Here is a 25,873-nt window from a genome sequence, read left to right on the forward strand (position 1 = left end):
CAATATTTAATATATTCGAGCTATATATTATGTATCTGGACTACATGTTAATGTATCTAAACTTCAATTATTGTATTTAATTTTTAAGGAATTAATGTAATTATAAACTTATTAAGAATAAATTGTAATTTCATATTAAAACTATGAGATTTATGTAATTTACACTTTAAATTCTTTTGTTATACCACATTCAACATTTCAACTCATGCTATATTCCCAATGGGCCTTCTATCTGGGGCCTAGTTTTGAGATGGGCTGACATTAACACCCATGGGCCGAACTGAAATAACCCGAATGCATCTTGAAAATGGTGAAACTCCCCCTTCCACCTTCATTTTAACCAAAAATTTGAATCCCAAAATCTACAAAAGAGAGAAATTTGACGAGTGAAGGAGAAAAGCAGCTAGAGAGAGAAATCATCGGAGCAAATGGGGAAAGATCTGAGCAACGATCAAATATCCTCCATGAAGGAGGCCTTCACTCTCTTCGATACCGACGGTGACGGTAAGATCGCCCCATCGGAGCTAGGTATCCTTATGCGTTCACTCGGCGGCAACCCGACCCAAGCTCAACTCAAATCCATAATCGCCGAGGAGAAACTCAATGCGCCCTTCGATTTCAACCGTTTCCTTGAGCTTATGTCCAAACACCTCAAGCCTGAGCCCTTTGATCGCCAGCTCCGTGATGCCTTTAAGGTCCTCGATAAGGATTCTACCGGTTATGTTGTTGTTGCGGATCTCAAGCATATCCTCACCAGTATAGGTGAAAAGCTCGAGGCTTCGGAGTTTGATGAGTGGATCCGAGAGGTTGATGTTGGATCAGATGGAAAGATTAAGTACGAGGAATTCATTGCCAGGATGGTTGCCAAGTGATTTCGCCTGTGAGTAATCATACCGTTTACAATTTCAATTCTTTAAGAAGATTTTGTTCTTTGAAAATTCAAGGTCTTTTTTGCTAGAAATGCTTTAATCATGTGTAATGATTTGTGTTGACTCAATTTTTGTCTGCGCTCATATCTTTGCTTTGAGGCTATGCAATTTGCTAATAATATGATATACGAGTTTTGGTCAAAGAAGGATACTGTTTGCAAATTTTAGATATTTTTGGCAGGGAACATTTTATTCACATGTACTCCATGTAAAGTCAATGTTAAAACGCGCTCATTAAGCTGCATGTTTTATTTATAAAGGTGCCTGGGAGAACTGAAAAGGCGTTGCTTTGGAATGTATAGGCATTTCGCATTTTCGGACCATTAATTGTGAAAATGCCTTTGCTTTTGAGAGCAGATTTAATTGTTGAATAATTGCGTTTTTTGTTTGTGCTACTTTTTTGCTTATGACTGAAATTCATGGACGTAGACTAGTACTGTTGAAATTTATTTAAGTAGAGAGAAATGTTGAAATCTATTGGCTAAACTAGTAGTGGAGAAAGTTATGGTGATACATGTGTTAACACCCTACTGGAGAACAAGATAGATGGAATTCCCAGGATGTCGTTAGAAGTTTTTGCGTTTGTTTTTGTTCAGGTTTGCCATTTTTGAAAGTTGAAAGTGAAAGGGTAGAGCTTTGGCTGATGTGGGGGAATGGTGTTACTCATTGTTCTGCCTAAGAGACTTCTCGTCATTGCCTTAGCAATATCACTTCTTCGCTTTTGTATTCATCTGCCTCATTCATGAGTTATGTAGGTCTTTCATATTCATCAGATTTTATACACTTTGTTATTTGTTCAAGTTGCAAGTTACTTTTAAGATGTAGTCCTTGTTCAATTTGGATTAAAATATTGCTGCCAAAATGAACTATTTTGCAAGAGGTATTTAAGGAAGGTCATGAGCTTACTTCCACGGGATATGTTCTATAGGCTTGTACAGCTGTACCATTGTATTGTGAGTTCTAAGGAGTGTTTTGGGGAGGGTCATTTTAAACTGTTTTGTGTTTTTGATCTTCTAGAGGTAACTTTTGTAAGAAAATAAACACTATGAGCTGTCCTGGGAGAGGGACATCATCAGTGGGCTATTTACAGTGAATTCTGAAACTGTAGGAACAGCCATCGTCCAGTGCTGTTTTGTGAGAGATGGCGGGGGGAGATGATGGTGAGTTGAAATAAACCATGGTGATTCTGGTCATATATGGGTTCAGAGTAGCAAAGGTTGACGAACTGGTTTCTTGTCTGTAAGAGCAACCTGTATTTTAAGAAAGGCAAATGTGCACTAATATGCTAGCTATATTTCCTTTTTGGATTTTTGTGAAAAAACATTTCTGTATTTGGCGTAACAAAGTCCTCTTTGTTCGCAAATTTTGTTCATTATCTTGATAACAAGCATCAACTAGTAAGGAACAGGTTGAAAATATTTTCCACCTTTTAATTATGTATTGCTTACAAAAAACTTTGAGCTCTTCATTGACAAATATCCCCACCCCCTAGTGTGGTTTGTCCAGAGATATGTTGAGAAACCTGCATGTTGGGTCAAACGGTTTTCATATTTTGCTTGTAAATGGAAAAAAGAAACTTTTGTGTTATAACTCAGTGACAACTCGTGCAGCTGTAATGGGAAGCATGAGTTTAAACCCCTGCATCTACAGAACTTGCTCTCATATGTGACAATTCAAAAGCAATTCCTTTGCAGCAAATCCACCAATTAAATTCTTCTTACTGACTTACTTATTAATTTTTACTGATTCATCTTATTATACATCCAAATTACAACTTAACTATGTACAGTTTGCATTTATGAAAGACCTCTTTAAAATTTGTCCTATTCATACGTACCGTCTATCGAAAAGATCTCTATTAAGTAAGTTGAAGAGAACTTTGGAAATTGATAGGATATCCCCACGTCCTAATCGAAAGATGCTTCATGTCTAGATACTGTGTCTCATGAGGTGAAAGTTATAATAGAAAATTTTCCATTCTCAGTAGGGAATAGGGATTGTGGAGGCAGATGTACCGTCTGTTTCACTCTAATTTTCTTCTTTGGCAACTAGATTTTGTTGGTTTTATTAGTGTAGAATTTATTCATTCTATTTTGTCATAATACTTGTTGATGTAAAAGTTGCTGTTGTGTCATAATCCTAAATTCCTTCTCTGTCAGTAATTAACAAAGTAGAGTTTTTGAGGGTTCATTACATTAAAGCGGAGATTTGCTTGAAACACCAGGTCAAACTTGTGAAAATGGCGTACTTTGTCAATCTAGAATACAAAAGATAATGCTGTCATTTATCTCTCCACTCTTGCCTTACTCTGTTCCCAAACCACCTTAATTAATTTAGTCCTGTTAAAAGGTAACTTGTAAAGAGAGGGGAGACAGTTCATGAGGCTTCATTCAATGGGTTGCATGGTGGTCCTTCGACTTATGCAACCTTTTTATGCGAGCCAGATCAATGTTCTCCTTAAAACCAGTGCAGACTGTCTTTGTTGTATGTGGATGTAAGGGAACAACATGACTCAACTTGCCTTTCTAATTAGCTTTTGTTTTTTGCTCCCCAATATGCATCTTACTTGAAAGTCTGTCTATAGTGAACTCATGCTCCTCCACTGGTGGTGTGATGAGAGGATAATAAGGGGTAGCAAGTGGTTAAAAATTCAAGCCAAGTATAAATATCTTTCCTTCATTCTTAAATAGAATGACGAGGGTTTTAGTGATATCGACAAAATTTTCTTGCCATCTGGTACTAGTGTCTTCAATTGTGTAAGGCTTGTTCCTCGAAAATGACTAATGCTGCTAACTTTATTGGTATGGGGTTGATTTTAATGTATTGCCCTTAGTCCATAATACTTTAAGGACTCGTTTGCTAGGCGGTATTAAATAGAATAGTCCATGGATTAAAATTTAGTCCGTAATACATTGTTTAGTTACTTTATTTTATTTAATCCATGGATTATACACCATATGTAGTCTTATTTTATCCCTGGGAAATGGACGGATAACTAATCCAAGGTTTGTTAAACCTACCCCTAAGGGGTTGTTTGGTACAAACATTGATAATGCAAGGATTAGTTATGCAGACATTAGTAACACAGGGATTAGTAGGGATTATTTTTTGTTAAGTATTTGGTTCATTGCTTCCCACTTAATCTTGTGTTTGATTTAAAACCCTTAAAAAATTCTTTCCTATTATATGCTTGTGTTATTATGAGATTATTTATTTCATGTAATTGAGTCGAAGTAGATAACCGCTGGATATTTTTTTTGTAGGATTTTCTCTTTCATTTAACTAGTTAAGTTTTTTATATATATATTTGAGGTATGATGGCATTGTGTATTTTTAATTTTTTGTTGGTCAAATATATCTTGAACTTATATAGATTTAAGACTACTTATATTGTTCAAGAGCTAAAGCTTATTAAAAAAAATAGTTCAACTGGTTAGTCGACGAACTATATTGAATAAAAAAAAAAGAGAAAAAAATATTAAATCATTCAATTACACTAAACGAATTTGGAGAACTAAAAAGAACGTCTATAATTATATCAATATAAATAAAAAGATAATATAATTACATAAGAAATTTAGGAAAATGAATAAAGAGATAGTTTTGTTATTTATAACTCGTTTGGTAGGCACTATTAAATAGAATAGTCCATGGATTTAAATTTAGTCCATGGATTAAATTAACCAAACAATATATTAAATGGACTAAATTTTAATCCATGGATTATTGTATTTAATAACGCCTACCAAACGAGTCCTAAATGACAAATATCCCTTTATTCATTTTTCTTTAGTAATTTGATTTTTTATTTATTTATATTGATATAATTATAGATGTTCTATTTAATTCTTCAAATTCGTTTAGTGTAATTTAATGATTTCACTTATATTTTTTATTCAATATAGTTTGTTGACTCATCACTTGAACTTTTTTTTAAGCTTTAGCTATTGAACAATATAGGTTGTCTTAGGGTAGCGGCTGTGGGTTTTCCTAGTCATCAAAAAAAAATAAGTTTTCTTAAATCTATTTTAAGTTTAAAATATTTTTGACCGACAAAAAATTAGAAATACACCATGCTATCAAGGATCTCCTTAGTAGTACATCATACCTCAAATAAATAATATATATATATATATATATATATATATATATATATATATAACCCCACCTAGTTAAATGAAGAAGGAAATCCTAAAAAAAAAGTAAGTTTATCCGGTGGTTATCTCAATTACATGAAATAAACAATCTCATAATAACACAAGGGTATAATAGGAAATAATTTTTTTATAGAGTTTTACTCCAAACACAAGATTAAGTGAGAAACAATGAATCAAACACTTAAAAAAAATAGTTCCTGCGTTATCAATGTTTGTACCAGACGACCCCTACCACAGATAGGAAGGAGAAGAATACCAATTCCAAGTGAAGCTATTTTGTTTTCCCTGTATCCATCACCTTTCCTAAGATGGTTAAGTTTTTAATCAGTTGGAGGAGCATTTGGCTAAGGGTTATCAATCATCACTTGAGCTTCTACAGCTTCGAGCTTACATGCTCCATGCTTTGTATATAAGCCCCGTAGAGTCATAGTTATCTGTATATTAACCCCCCCCCCCAAACAACACACAATTATCCACAGTAGTATAGGTCATACGGCTAGGTACATTAATCATGATAGAGAAAATGGTGCTACCATATTGCTTATTGTGCTTGGTGAGGAGAGATTGGACGGGTATCATGTCTATTTCCAAGCTCATCCTTATATGGATAAAACATGAAAAATATACCCAATAGGAAAGGAGTTAAGTTGCATGGTTTTGTTAATCTATGCCATATATTTATAAATCTTGTTGATTGTTTGGGAACCCTCAAGATATGATATTTTCCCTTTGTAGTACGACCATGATGGGAAATGATTACATCTTTAGGTTGGCCTTTTCCCTCCAACACTAAGTTAACTCAAATAGACAAGATTCTGATCGTGTTGGTGTGACAACCCTTCAATTAGATTAAAGGTTTAGAACTTGAATAATTTCTCCTCCTACTACTACAACTATAAGAAATGAATATATCTTTTAGGTTTGCATTATCCCCTCCAATACTAGGTTTATTCCCATAGACAAGGTTCCGACCATGTTAATATCACTACCGTTCAATTAGGTATAGTTTAGGGCTTGAATAGGTTGAAGTTGGTAATTAAGAAGGGGTTTTGTTTATTTCCCTTCTTTTTCCTTTTTTACTTTCTCCTCCTCCTCCTCCTATGGTAAGAAATGGGTACATCCTTTAGGTTGGCCTTTTCCCTCCAATGCTACATTAACTAGGGACAGGGTTCTGACAATGTTAATGTTACTGTCCTTGAATTAGGTTAAGGTTTTGCCTTTTGAGCTTGAATAATTTGTCCTCCTCCTAATACTACCAATTACTATCGACTACCCAAACTAGGTGATTCCCTTTTCTCTTCCTTCGAGGACGACTTTGCCTCCTCCTCCTCCTCCTCCTCCCATGTAAGTTTGTGCATAATGGATGACAGTCATGAGAGATTAGGGTTCAAATACTAGAAGAGACTAAAGAGTATCAGATTATTTATTTCTAGTTGCCAAAGGTTTGGTGGTAAAGTTATCTGATATCTATTTTGGTGGGGATTTGAATAGTATTGTGCATAAAAATTGAAGTGGAGTGAAAAATATGGGAGACCAGGATTCAAATTTTAGCAGAGGTAAAAGAGCGTTAAACGATTTATTTCTAGTTGGCTTGGTGGTAGAATAATCTGATGTTTGTTCTAGTGGGAGATGTTATATTAGTTGAATTGTCAAAACTTGTTCAAGCTTCTAAATTACTTGCTGAAAGGACATTTTAAGTGGCAGCCAAATAAGACATCATAAAAATTGTGTCTAGTTTCATGTCTATTATTTTGCATTTCAATACTGTCCTGAGCAGAGAGTTTTTTCAATACTTAAAAATTCAACTAATTTTTTTCTTTTCTTTGACATGCAGGTGATCTGAAATTTGTGGGTGTAACATTCGTTGGATGAAAACAAGAAGCTGACTTTGCGAGTATTTGTAGCTTGGACTTTCATTTTGGCATGTTCAAGTGCATCTAATTTGCAATTTCGTCGGTGTTTTTCAGTTGTTTACTGTCATTGAACAATTTGTGATTGTATTTGGCATCCTATAATCATGTAGAACCTAAAAGTACAGTTGCTTCTTCCTTGGTGTATAGTTTAGACGTCGTGTGACTTAAACTCTTTTCAGTACTTCTGCTTTTCATTTATCCTAATGGGATCTTTGAAATGTTGATTCAAAATGAACCGTCACTTTTTCGTGGTTATATGCTTTTTGCACTTCTAAGCACAAACATGAAGGTGGTGAACTTTGAAAAAAATAATTTGTTAAATTATGAACAATATATTACGAATTATTTTAATATCTATACTAGGTATTTGATTTATTGATCGTGTGCAATGCATGTTTATTGTTTAGGAATAAAACAACCATAAGTGATCTTAAACTTTGGTGGTATCACTTCGCAATATTCAATGTCACTTGTGGTCAATGAATTATCAATTTATGGTGAGACTCCAATTTGAGATGATTTCATTTTGAGAATTTTAGCAATCCCATAGATGTAGAAGATGCTTGACATCCAAGTGATCTAACTGTTGAACGCTTTATCCAAAACCGAAGAACCTATCAACAATGAGTCTCTCCCCCTCTACTTTATTTGACAGGAGCGGAGGATACTATTCTATCAATAATAATAAAAAAAAAAAACTAGCAATTTTGTTTCTAATGGAGGATACTACTCTATCAATAATAAAAAAAAAAAAAACTAGCAATTTTGTTTCTAATGGTTTGACCTTTGATGTAACACAAATCTTTCCAATTTGAATATTGAATTTCTAAGGGGTATAATTCAACAACAAATAATTGTAATTTATAAGTGTGTGTTAGTTAGTCAAACGATACGAGTAATTTGGGTACATGATATGAAAGTGTGATTTCGACACTATCGTAGTTATAATTAGAATATGCAACAATGTGGTAATTTAGATGATATTACAAACTTAACATTTTGACAGATTAACAAAGATGAAAAAATTTCAGAATATGGCAAATATCCATATATATTCAAGAAAAATAGCTATGCTTTATTTTTTTTCATACTATATGGATATAATTAGATTATAAATAGCAAAGTTAATTATATACAAATAAATATTATTTTTCTGTGTATTTAATATAATAAATAAATATTCAATAGAAAAGTAATTATTGAATGTCTAATTAATTATGACAAGCACATTTGTAATCTTTTCCCATGTTTACCATCATCAAATTTTTCTCTTTCATCAATATTCATAAATACATATTTTCTGCTTTATTCCTCCAAATTCATTCAAATTCAAGATCCTTTACATCAGTGCATGAACGATCTTTGTGATTTTGTATTCATCAGGTATCTTCTAATTACATATTTATCTCAATTTTATGAGCATTATATATCTAAACATCTACACTTCTTCTATTTTCATAGTTTTGATTCAAGAATTTACTTATTCATTTCAATGACTGAAATTGATACGCCGAGGCGGGTTACGAGAGGTATACATTTATTTGATAAATTGTTGAATGAATTACCTTCTTTTGATTTGTGTATTACTCACAACAAATCAAAATTTCAGGCTCTGTTGCTGTAATGGAGAACGAAAGAAGAATAAAAAAGGTTAATGACCATATATCATATCTGCTTGAAGAAATAGAACATGCAAAATTAAAAAAGAGGAAAAAAGGTTCAGAAGTGAAAACTAATCTTGAAAAAGCGAGAAAAGTCAAAAATATTGATTCAAGCAGGTGTGGAAAAAGAGCAGTCGAGCAGGAACAAGAGGAAAATGACAATGAGATTTGTATCTTTTTTTTTTAGTTTAATGTCATTTACTTATATATCTCAACACATGTATTGTGTGCCAGTGTCATTATGGATTGTCCTCTTGTATTGAAATGATTTCGTATGTATATAGTTGTTAAAAAATGAGTACAATAAGAACATGAACAAAAAAGAGATTGAGGTTTCTCTGATTGTCAATTTTGTATATAGTAGTATACTTATATACATAGACATTTGTATTCTTATATAACCACAAGTTGAATTGTTGATCTGTGAATACAATTATACAATAAAACCTCTATAAATTAATACTCGGTAAATTAATAATCTCTCTAGAATAATTTTTTTCTCCAGTCCCGACTTGGGCCAATGAAAAAGATCATCAATTTCGATAAGATAATAAGATAATATATATCCAGAAAACCCCTATAAATATATGGTCCCATTGATATCATTAATTAGTAATTCTTTAAAAGATCAAATATATCTAAGAAAATTTAGTGAAATATGATTTTATTGTGTTCTGTTTTTCTTAAAATTTAAATTGGGTACATCAATACTATATTGGTAGCGTTTTCAAAATTTTATTTAGAAGAATACTTGTACAATTTGATACCCACAAATTGTATCTTTTTTGGTCGTTTGTCTGATGTATCCATATTTATACAGTTTGATACCCACAGATTATATCTTTTTTGCTCGTTTGTGTAATGTATGCATATTTTATGCTTAACAATATTGTTGAAATGTATCCATATTTATATACATAGATACTTGTATTGTTATATAAGCACAAGTTGAAATGTTGATTTGCGAATACAGTTATATCTAGATAGATAAATATTATATCCAAGATAAAAAGTTGTTTAGGAAATACAAGTATAGTTTTATCTAATGCATTTATTTTTGTGTTTAACAACAATGTATTCATTTTTTTTTTCTAACACTAGTATATTTATTGCCACATAGTTCAGCTATCAAAATCGAAATACTTGACATTCATTCAATAATTCAACAATTTGCTTACATACAATAACTTGAATTAACAAAAACAGAATTATTAATGTCTTTCCGACGCAAAAATAAGAAATATGGAGACAACAAGAAAATTGAGTATGATGTATCTCAATTTTTGTTAACTGATAAAGAATATGATCTGATATGTTTTTAAATAATTAATTTTTAGTTATAAGTTAATTATGGGAAGTTACTTATTGTATGGACGTAATGTAAGTAGAGCTGTCAATATGGGCTAGCCCACCCCATCCGGGCTAATCCATACAGGCTTTGACATTTTACGGGTCAGGCCGGGCTAGCCCATTTTTGGTGTGGGCCAGAAAATGATCGGCCCAGCCCACAAGTACGTGGGCTACAGGCTTGCCGGGTCAACCCACTTTTTTAAAAGTTATATTTTTTTATAATTATTAAATTAAATTATAAATTATAATTTAACAATATTATCATAAAATCGACAAAACAATATTACATTATGTTAGACCTCATTTGTTTGCACTTAATGGGGTTTGAATCTTAATCATTCAGATTTGCCTTATTAAATGTATTTATTTTTAAGAACTGGATCTTAATTATTCAGATTCAGTTCATTAAGTTCGTTTGTTTTATTTTCTTATAAGCCTCTTAATGGGTATGGATATATCTGAATGAATCAGATCTGTAACACACCCTTAACACTATTCAGACTAAAAAATAAAACTCCTATCTTAATTCAACTAAATCACAACAACTCATAAAAATTATTTTCTTATCTAATTAATATTTAATTACATGCTTGCCATTATAATTTTCTTTATTCATATTAACTTAATATACATCTTTTATTTTCATAAATTAATCAATATATTTGAATTGAAAAGCACTCTCATGATATAATATTTAGCACAGTTTCAAAAAATAAGAAAGTATTAGTTATTTGATCGATAACAATAATAAATTTCTATAATAAAGTAAAATAAAATATTTTCCTAAACTATATATTTACTACTCTATATAAACTATTCTAAATTGCATTATATTAGATTCTCAAAGTATTCTGAGTGCAAAAAATAGTCATATTAATGATGTAGCTTGATGTTGAGTTCTTAAAAGATAAATCATATTACCTTGTTACGGTAAAAAATGTTCAAAATATTATTTTATATGAAAAAAAATATTTTACTAACAAGGTTTTGATAATATTTTATCTATGTAAAGTATAATTTCATATGTGCATTCATGTATTGAAAACAAATTGTCCCAATAATTTAGTGTTCAGATTCAGACACAATATTTTAATGTTCAGATGTTTATTCAGATTTACACATCTAAATCTTAATGCACATCTTAATATTTAAATGCGTATTCAAATTCAGACGTCTTAATCTTAATGGAAACAAATGAGACCTTAATGTTACTACTTGTTAATCAAATTCACAAATAAAATTATCTTTATAATATTTAGGAAAAATGCACAAGTAACCCCAAGACTATGACCGAAATCCCAAAGACACACCTTACTAAGGTCGTATTACCCCTTGAACTTATTTTTTCTTTTGTAATTTTGTGTAACTCTTTGGCTTACGTGGCATCCAAATATCTCGGACAAGCCTCAATTGCGTGAAGTCACATAAAGTGCCACATGAGACAAAAAGTGCATAAAATTTTATAAAAAAAAAGTACAGGGGGTAATAGGACCTTAGTTTAGTTAAGGTGTGTCTCTGGGATTTTGGTCATAGTCTAGGGGATACTTGTGCATTTTTCTTGATATTTATTAATTTTTTTTCAACTAAAAGTATAAATATCTAAATAGAAATATTAAAACCTAATTGTTTTGATTTTGAACTCTCTTTAATTTTAAATTTTAATATTATATTATATTATATTTTTTAATTAAATTTTATTGGCCCATGAGCCGGCCCTACCGATATTTCTCAAGCTTCCCAAATGAGGAGGCTTATTCAGGCCGGGCTAAAAAGTCCTTTTCTTAAATGGGCTCCAAAAATCTTAGCCCAACCCTATTAAATCCCGGGTTAGGCCAGGCCGGCCCAACGGGCCTAGCCCATATTGACGGCTCTAAATGTAAGGATAGTAAATTATATTTAGAGTCAATTTCTTATTTAGTTTGTTGTACTTAAAGATCTATTAATGTAAAAAGTAAAAAATTATACAAAAATACAACAAAAAAGTGACATAAATTATAGTCATTCATAGTACATAACATAATTATAACTATTGATATTCATTCACCCTATAAATATAGTTATTTTTGCAAGTTGCTCTTAGAAGATCCTGAATGAAATAATTTTGAAGATCGATTTATTTATACAAAGATCCACTAGTCAATAATAGTAATAATAACTAACTAATCTTTAATATTATATTTTTCACAACGAGCATGGCTTTGTTTTTTTATTTTTGGGCAAAATTTGAAATAATGACTCATTTTTTTTACAAAATATAAAGTTATGAAATCAAATTTTATATTTATAAATTTTGAAAAACAATTTCAAATTTTAAAATCCTACTTTCCGGAGAATTTGAGATTTGAAATTGAAGTTGAAATAAGAGAAACTTTCAAATTAAAACTTTAAAATTGAGGTCCTGAATTATTACAGGTTTACACAACTTGGGCTGAAGATATAGTAAGCTGAATAAAAGGCCCACCTTCTATAGGAAACTATGTTAACTCAGCCCAGTAAACCCAGAATTGGGCTTCTGAAGGCCCAAAATAGTAATACTAAACCCTAGTAAAACGCCATAGATTAAAGAAGAGAAGCAGCTTTGAGAAAAATCCTTCCGCACAACCAAAGGTAAGCCTCCATTGCAGACCACCAGTAGCCTCCGCCATCATGGGTCGTATGCACAGTCGTGGGTTCGTCATTCTCTCTTTTGAATCTCCTTTTTTTATTTTTTTTCATTTTTCTGCGGATCAATCTGACATTTTTTTGTGTTCTACTGTTTTTTGTGGTTTTTCAGTAAGGGTATTTCAGCTTCTGCTCTCCCTTACAAGAGAACTCCTCCTAGTTGGCTCAAGATCTCTGCTCCAGATGTAAATTCATCCACCTTTAGTATCTACTACTGTATAGATGTTTTTTAGAAATTTTAATTAAGTTTTGCTTGATTTTTTGATTTCAGGTTGAGGACAACATTTGCAAGTTCGCTAAGAAAGGATTGACCCCTTCACAGATTGGTGTGATTCTTCGTGATTCTCATGGAATTGCACAAGTGAAGAGTGTTACCGGTAGCAAGATCTTGCGTATCCTCAAGGCACATGGTACGTTTTTATCATTGTTTATGTGAATGTGGTTTGATTTATGAGTATTTGAATGAATGTGGTTTGAGATGTATGAGTATTTTTTGGGGGAAATTGGTAGGGCTTGCACCTGAGATTCCAGAGGATTTGTACCACCTGATTAAGAAGGCTGTTGCCATTAGGAAGCATTTGGAGAGGAACAGGAAGGATAAGGATTCTAAGTTCCGTTTGATTTTGGTGGAGAGCAGGATCCATCGCCTTGCTCGTTATTACAAGAAAACAAAAAAGCTCCCACCTGTCTGGAAATAGTAAGCTTACTTGCTAATTTCTCTTGTTATACTTTGAATATCTTACTGTGGTATTTAGTTGCATTTAGCACACTGCCGATAGTATGCATTGATTTATTCCGTTAAAGATTGCCAAAGTGGTTTGATTATATGTTTTTAGCTTTAGGTCTCTGTCTTTGGTATCTAAGTGAACTGATAACCCCAAAAGATGGGTTTGTTAATGTTAAAGTGAGCCACATTGGTTTAGAGAATGACTTGTTGCCTGCTCATACGGTCATTAGGTAATCACCTCATGAGTTGGTTTTTGGGGAAAAATTAAGCTTAACTTCATCCCTCCCTCCACTCCTATTCTTTATTTGCCCAATGCTTAACCTCTGTGGCATATGTGCTCTAAAGAATGGGTTGTTGGGTTGTCTCCCCACATCATGAGTTAGCTTTGGGAATTGAGCTAGGTCTAAGATTTATTTCCCTTACATTCCGAAAAGTTAGATAAAATCTTCTAATTCTTAAGACTATTGGCTGTGTTAGGTTTATACTGTTTTTGATTGTGATGTCTGTCCTAATTGAGCAAAATGAATTGTGAGGATTCATGTGTTAACCTCTAACTAGCTTGTGACTGAGACATGGTTGTCATTTGTCAACTTATTATTCTTCTTTGCTTCCATCTTCTAGATATCTGGTCCATTCTAAATGAAATTTCCTGGTTCATGTTTAGCAAGCTTTAAAGTTGTCATTAAACCCACCGTTCCTTGACATCTTGCTTTACTCTTTTCTAGGTTAACTTCTTAATTGTGTTTAGTGGATATAGAGAATTATATTTTTAATGGAAGTTCTGAATGGTGAAGAAGTTGTTTGTTTCCAGGCTTGGATATATTGTTTCTTTAAATACAGCAAAGTTTTACTTCTTACTGTAGTTCTATGGTTTGCCGATAGTGAAATAGTTACATACTGGGATGCACAGCATATAATCCTTTGACATTGATTCTTCAATCCGTTCCTTATTTGCTTCTCTAAATGTTTTTGGTGATTTTCTTGCGTGGTTGGAGTTTAGCTTGTGATGTGGATTAGGCGCGCATTATGGGTTTGAACCTTGCTGCAACCTAAAACCTGATATTTAATGGATAAAGAAGGATGGCTCATTATTATTCATTTTACTTTTGAGCAATTGCGCCTTCAGAGATTTCTTGGTTATAACAAATCTTACATGGTTCTAAAACAACATGCCCTTTTTTCCTGTTTTTACTATTTTCTTGGTTTAAAACCAAGGTGCATGCCATCTTTATTCATTCACATCGATTCTTATATAACTGAAGGTTGCTGATAATTTTTTTTCCTGCTTATGTGCAGCGAATCTACCACTGCTAGCACACTTGTGGCATAGGCTGAGACGTGAGCTGGAGTAGCTTTGGCTGATCGCAATATGTAGTTTTCTTGTGTCATGAACTGTTTGCTATATCCAATTTTGTTTGATTTAATCATGCTACTCAATGGAAAATAGTTTTCTGGATAGTATTTGCTCCTATTTTTACCAAGTGTTGAGCATAGATGCTTTTATTTAGATATTCACTAATGAATGACTTGTTTCTCAAGCTCATGGTGGTAACATGAAAAGCCAATATTCAACTGCTGTGGCTGCTCTGTAATTTGGATTGCTGAAAATTATGGTTTAATGCTCATCATTCTATGTTCATGGCAGTGAAGTACCACTTTTAAACTTCAATGTGTCGTTATTCTGTGATCACATTCTTGGGATTTTAATCTTTGGACTATGGTTGAATTAATTCATGATTAAGCTTGGATTAAATTTATGTTTCGTTAGATTGATGGTAATTTATTTCTTCAACTAAATGCATCATAAATTTTATTCCAAGCTTAATCTTGGAGTATTCTACTTTATTGTGCACCAAATGTTCACGAAGAGTAGCAGCACAATAATGATGTAGAAATTAGCCCTCAAGGGGTGAGAGATAATTATGAAGTTTCTGGTATAAATCTCCATAATCATTTCCCAAGATTATTTTAACTTAATTTTACAGCATATGACATTCAAAAATGTCCGAGATATGTTCTTCTAAATCGATGTAAAATTGTAAAGGCATATAAAAAAGAAAAAAATTATTGGAGAATTGCTAAATCATGGTGTTGGCACCTTCATTACAAGGGGTTGAAATCAATCAATTATATAGCTAGGCTATTATAGAAAGAGAGTTGGAAACCAAAATAAGCCACAAAAATATAAAAGTAACCAAAATAAGCCACTATTTTAGTAAGTAACTTAAATAAGCTTAGTGGAAGAAAAAGTTTCACTATATCCAATAATTTAAACGTTTTCCGTTAGTTTCATTACGTTTATTTTTAATATATAATGGAACTTTTTCTTACACTTTATAAAGTGGAGTTTTTTCTTCCACTTTATAAAGTGGAACTTTTTATTCCATTTTATAAAGTGAAACTTTTTATTCCACTTTATAAAGTGAAACTTTTTCTTCCACTTTATAAAGTGAAACTTTTTATTACACTTTATAAGAAGAATATTTTTCATGTCTTGAAGAAGTTTTTTCAGTGTTGTCATATAAATTATATTGATTTGATATGTCATTAAAACGGAAAAAAATATTTCATTATATATTTTTATTATTTTATTCTGAAAAATCTATTTAAGGACGTTTATACATAGTCGATAGCACCTACAACATAAAGTCTTCTATATTTGTTCATTTCAATCTAAAAAAAATATCTTCTACACCTAAAGTTAAAGTTTCAATTTATTGCGATGGCGAAATTATACATGACGGAAATACCATTTATTATAATTGTCCTCACAAACAAAATGCTAAATATCCAATAAATGTCCGATATCATAAATTTATTTCATCAATTTATAAATGAATGGGTATAAACAGTACGATTATAATTTGATTATAGCCGGAAAATACCCTACTTCATTTTTATCACAAGGACAAGTAAATTTTGGAGAGTGAATTATATATAATGACGAATCGTTGACCGAACTTTTAAGGGTTCCAAATTACTATATAGATCAAATCAAGTCAACAATACTTGGAATCTATGTTAGGAAGGAGCCTAAGATTAGTCAACAACGTTCTCCTTTATCAGTCGATGTTCATCCCTAATTAGAAAATCATAATAGCATTGATGAATTTCCGATAACTCAATCTACTGATTTTCCTAAAATGACTCATTATTAAAATACTCTTACGGGCCGATATGATTTTGATTTAAACAAAACTATCAATGATAGTGATCGGTAATGCTCAATTATTATATTTCAATTATTGTTTGTTAATTTAGTGAATTATTTATTAATTTATATTATTTATTATTCTTATTATTATATATTTTGTAGCGGTTTACCTCAGCAAGATAGGGATATTGCTCCAAGTTATGGACTAAATAATTATTTTGATTAGTCCTCACACTTTGAAATGACGGAAAATGTTGGGACATCCTCAAATTTTCATGTCTCGCCTACTTTTGATGCAGATGATTATCGTTATGTGTAACACTTATTTTTTAAGTGAATTTTTTTATGCAGATGACCATCTTCAAAGTGAATTTTTTTTTTGGAAGCCATGAAAAGAAAAAGGAGAGAAGGTGAAGGTGAAGATGAAAAGGTAACTTTTTATAAAGTGGAAGATTTTCGTTCACTTTATAAAGTGGAATAAAAAGTTCTACTTTATAAAGTGGAAGAAAAAGTTCCGTTATAGATTAAAAATAAACGTTATGACAGTAACGGAAAACATTTAGAAAATTGGATATAGTGGAACTTTTTCTTCCACTAAGCTTATTTTAGTTACTTACTAAAATAGTGGCTTATTTTAGTTACTTAGTCGATAGCACACACGGGTCATATCATATTTTTTAATGGGTCGGGTTAGGTGGGTGGATCACTAAATGATTTAATTTATTTTTTAAAATTTTTGGTTTGTTATATAAATAATTAATATCAATAAATTTTAATTAAAAATAATTTAATAGATTGAGTGACTTTCTGAGGAAAGAGTGGATAGTTGAGTGACTTTTGAGGGAAAATTGAAAGTTGAGTGACTTTTGAGGGAAAATTGAAAGTTGAGTGACTTTCTGAGAGAAGAGTGCATAGTTGAGTGACTTTTGAGGGAAAATTGAAAGTTGAGTGACTTTCTGAGAGAAGAGTGCATAGTTGAGTGACTTTTGAGGGAAAATTGAAAGTTGAGTGACTTTCTGAGAGAATAGTGCAAAGTTGAGTGACCATCTGAGGTATTAACTCTTAGTTATGTCGACCGCTGCTCCTTCCTGGTCATTCCGCCTTTTCTCTGCATTATCATTTAAGCCTTTCTTTTTACTTAGAGTGTGAGCTGAAATAAGTTCATGTAACTTGCGCATCATCATTTCTTCCTCAACCTGAAGCTTGTGCAATTCATCTGACATTGCTTTATGGGCATTCGAGAGTAGTTCATTTTCTTTCTCTAGATGCTTCAAGGTTTCTCCTGCATATATTGGGATCCATTGAAAAAAAAAATTGATCTTCTTACACAAATCCTTCAGTGGGTCATAAACCTTCACTTCCGTTCCAACAAGAGAATCAAAGCTTCAAACTGATTAAGAAAATCGCAAGGAATCAGTCCGTCGCGCGGAGAGACTTGCTGCTCCGCCTGCACGGCGCCGCTGTGTTTACTGGTCGCCGAGACGCCGACGTAGAGTGGCTGTGAGTGCACGGAGAAGAGAGAGGGGCTGGAGGTTGTGGCCGGTGAGGGCTTTTATTTTTGAAGAAAAACAATGATATTTTTTACTAGAACAAGACAATTTTGATCCGATTAAGTGAAAATAAGAGTATTTTTGAATTTAATTATTAATGACAAAAATATCTTCGAATTTATTTTCCAATGGATAAAAAAATTACCCAAAAAAACTAATGATTTTGACTTTGGTCAATAGGGTACTGAGGGGTCGTTTGGTACAAAAATGAATAATGCAGGGATTATTAATGCAGGGATTAGCAATGCAGGAATTAGCAATGCAGGGATTATTTTTATCAAGTGTTTGGTTCATTGTTTCTTATCTAATTTTGTGTGTGGTTTAAAAGTTTAAAAAAAAAACTTTCCAATTATACCCTAGAGTTATTATGAGATTTTGTATTTCATGTAATTGAGTCAAAGTAGATAATTAACGGAGAATATTATTTTTTTGTAACATTTTTAACTAGTTAGGAGAATAAAATTTTTATTGTCATGTTCACTATTTTCTCACTTAAATTATTTGAGAGTAAATAATTGTCATCTCAATAAATTAGAGTTAATAACTCAAAAGGTCACACAACTATAATGATTATAGAGAAAATTTATTGAACTTTGTTTTGCATCAATAAATTTTAAAAAACTCTTCATCATAAAATAAAATAAAAATATAAAATAAATATAGAAAAATAAATTAAACTATTTTTATACTCGAGATGTGTCTGTGTGTATATATATATACACGCACTCTTGTTTTAGGCTACTTGTGTAATGTTTAATGAACTTTCATTAAGAGACAATATTTTACTTATGAATTGTTCTTAAATTCATATATCAACATTAACATATTAGTCGGATTATAATATTTTATATTAATAATAAATAGATTAAGTAATTCATATTTTAGAAACAAAAAATTATATCTAAATAATAAAATTTGTAAGCTAATTTATTTAAATAACTTTATTAGTATAAATATAAAATATAAAATTAAAAAATAAATAAAATATTAAAAAGATTTGAAGGGTATTTTTGTCTTTGTCTAGAATAGTCTCATGGTATTAGAGCTAATACCTCTAAATGAAAGATATTAGTATTAAATTATACCACATCTAATACATGGATTATTTTTTTTAATACAGCCTACCAAACGCCCGAGAGTCTGGAAGGTTCTTACGGGTGTAAAATGCTGTAGAAGTTAATTTTGGCGCCCAACCGAAACTAAAACCCTAGACTACTCCTTTTGCTAAGCTAAGCAACAACGACTAGCCGGAAAATATGTCAGGCTTGAAGTTCGTCGCTGAAAGAACCGGTGATGGAGCTGGACAGCCATTCCTCGACACCGACAACGGCGAGGAACTCATGCATGTTCAACCTGGAACTGCCATAGTCCTCGGCAGCCGCTCTCCTGAGTCCCCTGGCACTCTCTATATCACCTCCAAGTAACATCTCGACCTTTAGTTTACTTTTGTTTGTGTTCATAAATCTAGTTTGTTTCGTAATTAGCCGTTGAGTTTTAGTTTTGTGATTCGTTAAATATCACCAGGCAAGTAGTGTGGCTAAGCGATACTGATAGGAGTAAAGGTTATGCAGTTGATTTCCTGTCTGTTTCACTTCATGCTGTCTCTAGAGACCCCGAGGCTTATCGGGATCCTTGTTTATATGCTCAGGTACAATCTCTTTTGTTATATTTTCCCCGTTATTTTGGTTCTAGGATTTTACTTATACCAGTTAGATAGCAAAACAGAAGTGAAGATTAATTTGCGCAATCAAAAAGTTTCATACTTGTAACACTATTGATTTTGTAGATTCAGTATTTTCTTTTTGTTGTATAATCGATTTGTTTAACCTGCCTCTATTTTGATTAATTTGTGATGAAATTTGAAGGATTGATGGTCATAAAATGGGAGTAATAGTAGTAAGAGATTATTAGAACTACAGTGTACCAGCATCATTAGACTGAGAAAGATGCAATTCCTGACACTCATTTGTTGTAGAGGTACAAAAAGGATTGTTTATGGTTCAGTTTTCTTAGCTTGTCCTTGACCTTCCTAAGGTCCATGCTGTTTTCTTTTCTCTTTTCTTATGTTATGAGACTTGTTTCATTATTAAGCGGCACTCCTATCGATCTGTTATTAGATGTTTGGACCTGTGAGATGTTATAGAGGGTTAATATGTATTGATGGATTGAATGATCTTGTAGTAAATATACAATTTACATCACGGATAACCCATTTCCTGAATAAGTGATTCATCTTCATGTTTTTACAAACCTATGAGTATGATTGGGATTCCTAAAAGCTTTACATTTACGAATTGAGCTCGCAGATGTTCTTGATTATTAAAGAGGTGCGGGTCAGTAGTGTTGGTAACATAGTGTAGAAGTTCCAAAAGATTTTTGGGAAGTATTTATTGATGGGAAGAAGTTAAATCCTTTTAAATTCACACTTTGTTTTTTAAGGAATGTGAAATGATCTCCTTATATCGTTTTGGACAATCCTCACCGCATGAGCTAACTTGTGAGATTGAGTTAACCGAATGTTCATTTCCTTATCATGGTATTTGAGCCAAACCCATTCTTGTTGTTGTGTTTTTTCAATGTTGAACTCCCATGTTATGTTATCCATGCTTCAGTTGGTAGGCCTCATCTTGGGAAGTGAGGGGTATGTGTTAGATTGTCCCACATTGGTTGGAATGAAAAAGAATCTTATATGGTCGTGGACAACCCTCACTTCATGAGCTAGCTTTTTAAGTTGAGTTTGGCCCAAAGTCCACTTCTTAATGTATGTTTCTACTCCATGTATGTATCCAATCCAGTACTTCATTAGGATTTTGAGGTTCAACCTAACAAACAAGTTAGTTTGGGCCTTCTTACTTGTTTCACCACTCAAATGGCTACATTGCAACAGAGTTGCTTATAACAGAATGTTATACATAAGTATGTTTGGAGCCTTTTAGAATGCCAACTTGGGTAATGCTTTGAGTGATGGTTATAGTTTCAAGCGTGTGAGGCAGATATTGCGCTAATTTGGCTACAAGTACTAGGTCATTGGTGTTATCAGTTGGTAGTTGTGTGCCATTAATAAGACAATAACTACTGAAGTGTTTGCCATATCTATCGGTGTATGTCTTTTACATCGGTCTGACAGTTATCTTCCATTGTTAATTTTGGGTGAGGAGTCGAAAATAGTGGCCTTGAACTATCATCAACAGAGTAGCAAAATTTGGAGGATGGCTAATACAACCTGTGATGGTCGGAAGGATGATGTATGACAGCTTTTTTTTGTTTGTGTGTATTTCATATGGAAAGACGGTGGAGGTAGTTCAAGATGAGAATGCAGCGGTGACTCTTTGATGGTTCTCGATAAGTGAAGGACAACAAAGGGTGGAGGAGAGGTGATGCTGCGTCGAGTTGAAGGTCGTCGGCGAGGGTCCATTTTCTTGGTGAAGACTGCACTCTCTTTTCATTGCCTTCTATGCCCCAACTACAACTTGATGGGATGCATTAGAAGGAAGCATGCAGGGTTCATCTGGAATCCAATAAGTCATCTTGACATATCGTTTATCCATTCTAGCATCACTTAATATAAGTCAATTTCGCCTTTGACCTCATATTATAACGAAATCCTACTTGGGGTGTTTTGTAGATGATTTAGTGGGGACCAAAATAGGAGTCCTTTTGAAATTCAATCTGCTTAAAGAGCCATTCTAATCTGACAATGGTGGTTGCTAGACTTTCACCTAAATGGTGAAGTTAAGACTTGTATTGTTCCTGCCATGATAGATAGAGCGCACTTATTGTAACAAATGATTTTTAGGAAAAAAACCAGAATCTTGTGTGGGAAAGGAAAGGAGGTTGAAACTCTAATCAGTCAAAGGTAAAAATCTAGAATCAATTGGGCTTGAAGATGTTTTGGGTTGTGTCCCAAAGGCCATTTTGTCGCCTCCTTTTTATTTCTTTTGGCCTTCTCCAGTTTCCTAAATGCTTTGAATGGATATTTGTGTTTTTTTATGTTACATACAATAATGATTTCTAAATAGATATGTAGTAATAATATAAATTACTTGAAAAAAAACGATAGTAAAATGCAATTAGTATTGTTTAAAACATTTAGGGGTCGTTTGGTTGGGAGTATAAGAATGTGCTGAATATGGTGTATTAGTAATGCTGATATTAGTTATGCTTGAGATTATTTCTTATGAGTGTTTGGGTTGGTGTATTGAAAATAGCATGGCATCACATAATTTTAAAAAAAGAAGAAGTTGTATTTACAAAAATATATCCCGCAAGTACTATGAAAAGAATGAGAAAAGAGTTTTGAGGTGGAATTGTGTCTTTAACCATGCTAATGCATATAATAAAATCACCTGCATTGCTAATACCATGGTTTTCCATGTGTTATTAGTTATACATAGCATAACACCATTGGGTTAGTTATACATATGTTGAAAAATATACCAAACAAAGTATAATAGTACACAAAGTTGGTGACTTGGTGCATGTATTATTTTTTCTTATGCATTCTACTAGGCGACCCCTCCGTATCCAAGCAAGATATTTTAATGCGCAAGGCAATAATAAGTATATATTGATGCGGTGATATCTTGAAAAAATATGGTGCTATAAAAATCAGAAACAACATAACAAAATATTATAAATATTTATAAAAATTAGAATATATATATATATATATATATATATATATATATATAATGATATTTTTTAGTTTAAAACAAACATTACTAGTGTTAATGATGTGATTTCGTCAGTAACACTAGCTTGAACAAATAAAGTTGCTTCAAATATCAATATAATATCACTAGTAAATTTCTATTTTATTCATTTTAAATAAGAAGCCCAAAATGATGTTCGGGAGGGACACACAAAATTGGGTGTCAACAATTAGTAAGTGATTACCTTAAAATCTGCAATTGGTGACATAGATTCTTGTCCACTAGCAGTTAAGTTTGACATTTGACTACTAATGTTTAGGGTGTCTTTGTATTCTCCGATCTCCCAAGCTGGGCTTATTTTGCTATCTAAGCAATCGACAAATTAGAAATTCTTGGGTCTTTAATGATTCTGGATTTTGCGTCCACTCTTTTATGTAAGGTTTTAGGTTTGGATTCTTAAGTGGGTATTCAGTTGATTTAGAATTATGATTACTAATAATTCGACTGAAGTCTCAGCCAATACTAGTGTTCAGTATCTTATGGCTATTTAGCAAATTATGGATGAAATAAGTTGTTGTATTGAAAAGGCATCAAAAGAAATCATGATGGGACTTCAACTCCCAATGGCTCTCTTAGATCTAAGTGTTTGTTGAATCTTTATAGCTGGATCAACCTTTATCCTGTAAATGATATCATCCATCTTCTTGATTTTATCAGTTCCCTCTCAGTGGCTTAGCAGCCTTGAGTCAGGGGCGGAGCCACCTTGGTACAAGGGGGTTCATTTCGACGGAAAATTATACTATTTATACATGGTTAAAATAATATTTATATATATATAGTAGATGTCGAACCTCCTTCGGCTACTCCGTGTATCTATTTCTACGAATTTTGAACCCCCTTATTGAAATCCTGGCTCCGCCACTGCCTTGAGTCTTTTGCTTTCGGTTATTAACTCCCACGTCTTGTTTTTTTCTTTTTCATTGTTTGGAGTTTAACCTTTTGATTCGCAATCTTTCATGCATCTCCTTGATGCTTTTTCATTACAACAACTTGTTTCATAAAAAAAAAAGACTATGGATTGGTTAAAAGTGTCTTCAGTCTTGGGTCATTTTCAGTCTCAGATGAACTTGCAAGGGGAGAGGAAAGATAATGAGGATTGACCTGACCTTCAATATTTCTGAGGCTTAATCTATTAGAACTCTCACTAAATGCTATTGACAGGTGTAGAACAGTATAAAACTCTACTACGTATTCTATAGGGCGATTCAGCCTTTTTACTTTTTTTTTAAAAAGAAAAGATAATTTGTAGTATTCCCTGTTTAATTGAAGCTTGGAGAAGATCATCCAACTATTTTCTTTATTTTTTTTTTCATTTGCCAGTAAACTATCTGACACGGTTAATATATAGTTGGATATCCATGACATTATAAAATGCAATTTCTGTAATTTATTATGTTAGGATTGTGTAATGTATGCAATCTATTCTCTGAAGCTGGATAAATCATGTATGGTTGAACCAGATGGATTAGTTGCATGATTATGCATGTCAGTTCTGTTACAATAAATCTCTGGCTTTATAATTAATGAGTCTCTGTGGTAGAGAAATTATTTTCTTTCAGGCTTGTTTAATATTCCGGATGATCACTCTTTCTGAGTTTTCTCCCTGAAGCAAATCCTGAGTGCTGGTTAAACATTTGTTTCTATTTATTAAATGTGAAGTATGTTTTTCTTTAACGGGAGTGAAATTTTTTTTTCTCTTGCTTCATTCATGAAGATTGACAACGGAGTGGAGGATGACGAATCAGAAGGTTCCAGTGATGAGGGTGATGTGTCATCAGATTTATCAAGGATCACTGAGTTGAGACTTGTGCCATCAGACCCTAGTCAAGGTGCTTCATTCTCTTTCATTGTTTTTCATACAGGATAAATACTTTCTGCTACTTGAGCTCCTAAAGATAAAAGTTTGCTTTGTATGTTCTATGTCGACAGTGGATACTCTATTCCAGATCTTTTGTGATTGTGCTGAGCTTAATCCTGAACCAATTGAAGGTAGTTTTCTTCTTCGTTAGACATACTCATTAACACGTTTTCTACTCGCATTTTTCTGCTCATGTTCTGTTTCTACTTTGCTAAAGTCTGGTGTTGCTTTCCGTAGAGGAGGAGGAAGAACATAATTGGATCTTCAGCGCGGATCAGCTGGAAAATCAGGAAGCTGGTGAGAATTGATAGGCATTGGCTGTTTTTTAAATTGAAACCAATTCTCATTTTTTCAACTTACTTCTATTCTTGCTGGTCTAACTTTAGAAGAAGATTCTGAATGGTTGATTTCTCAAAATTCTACACATCCGATTGGTCATTCAAATGGGGATCACGACTTAGCTCATAATGTACTTCAGGTAGGCCTGTGATTGTGATCTAATTTGACACTTGAAATTCAGAATTGTGATTAATCTTGTTTGTTGCCTTCCGTTTGGCTGGTTTGGTAGGTGTTGGGGCTGGGTAGCCAAATGGAGGTGAATTAGAACAAATTCAATACTAATATTTAAAGTAATAAGCACATAGTCAGTCTTTACATACTAGGAATCGTAGATTAGTTTGTTGTACATATTCAATAACACAACGTCAAGTTTCAGAGCCTGACTATGCTTGATTTGTATGTGTTTTTCTCCTCATGAATAATCTGCATTGTCATCCTTCTTCAATATTTCCTTTTGTGGAGATAAGTTGTGGAGAGTTTTAGGACTCTTTACCTGAATTTCTATATAAAACGGAGGCTGAATCACCTGTAATGGTAAACGGTAAACCCATGCACCTAAGCCCAGGAGTCTACAATGATGGCAACCTCAAGGTTGGAGGTGGATGATACTTTTCACTAGGTTCCCTCTATCATTTGTCAATTGGTTCTTTGATATGTTATCTACAAGCACTGTGAAGCATTTAGAGAGCTCTTCTCTGGGGACTTTTTTCTTGAGTAACTATCATGTTTTTAAACTGATATAAACTATTATCCTTGATAATTGCATGTGCAACCTCATTACAGCAGTGACATGTGAAAGGTTCCTTTTATAACACCTCATTTATGAGATCTGTAATTCTTTTTCTGTGGGGGGGGGGGGGGG

The 25,873-nt window shown here is 32.7% G+C and overlaps 4 protein-coding genes across 4 annotated transcripts in view; 3 read left to right on the top strand and 1 right to left on the bottom strand.

Moving 5' to 3' along the window:
- The first annotated feature begins 329 nt into the window (after nt 1-329).
- LOC107015376 (probable calcium-binding protein CML13) lies at nt 330-7,254 on the top strand. The gene is made up of 2 exons (XM_015215626.2): nt 330-880; nt 6,921-7,254. The coding sequence occupies exon 1, from the start codon at nt 429-431 to the stop codon at nt 870-872; it is 444 nt and encodes a 147-aa protein (XP_015071112.1). The 5' UTR covers nt 330-428; the 3' UTR covers nt 873-880; nt 6,921-7,254.
- Nucleotides 7,255-12,519: 5,265 nt separating this feature from the next.
- Nucleotides 12,520-15,047, top strand: LOC107015289 (40S ribosomal protein S13). The gene is made up of 5 exons (XM_015215511.2): nt 12,520-12,679; nt 12,784-12,856; nt 12,943-13,081; nt 13,182-13,368; nt 14,695-15,047. The coding sequence occupies exons 1-5, from the start codon at nt 12,657-12,659 to the stop codon at nt 14,726-14,728; spliced, it is 456 nt and encodes a 151-aa protein (XP_015070997.1). The 5' UTR covers nt 12,520-12,656; the 3' UTR covers nt 14,729-15,047.
- A 2,560-nt stretch (nt 15,048-17,607) lies between these two features.
- Nucleotides 17,608-19,192, bottom strand: LOC107013472. The gene is made up of 2 exons (XM_027915615.1): nt 19,188-19,192; nt 17,608-17,935 (listed from the first exon to the last, which is right to left on the bottom strand). The coding sequence occupies exons 1-2, from the start codon at nt 19,190-19,192 to the stop codon at nt 17,608-17,610; spliced, it is 333 nt and encodes a 110-aa protein (XP_027771416.1).
- A 77-nt stretch (nt 19,193-19,269) lies between these two features.
- Nucleotides 19,270-25,873, top strand: part of LOC107012520 (chloride conductance regulatory protein ICln) — a 7,593-nt gene continuing 989 nt past the window's right edge. The window contains exons 1-6 of the mRNA XM_015212386.2: nt 19,270-19,522; nt 19,627-19,750; nt 24,529-24,643; nt 24,744-24,803; nt 24,910-24,969; nt 25,059-25,150. Of these exons, the coding sequence (XP_015067872.1) occupies nt 19,359-19,522; nt 19,627-19,750; nt 24,529-24,643; nt 24,744-24,803; nt 24,910-24,969; nt 25,059-25,150 (615 nt within the window). The 5' untranslated portion in view covers nt 19,270-19,358. The remainder of the gene's footprint in view (nt 19,523-19,626; nt 19,751-24,528; nt 24,644-24,743; nt 24,804-24,909; nt 24,970-25,058; nt 25,151-25,873) is intronic.

Source organism: Solanum pennellii, chromosome 3, assembly GCF_001406875.1.
Source record: "Solanum pennellii chromosome 3, SPENNV200".
In the NCBI taxonomy this organism is placed as follows: domain Eukaryota; kingdom Viridiplantae; phylum Streptophyta; class Magnoliopsida; order Solanales; family Solanaceae; genus Solanum; species Solanum pennellii.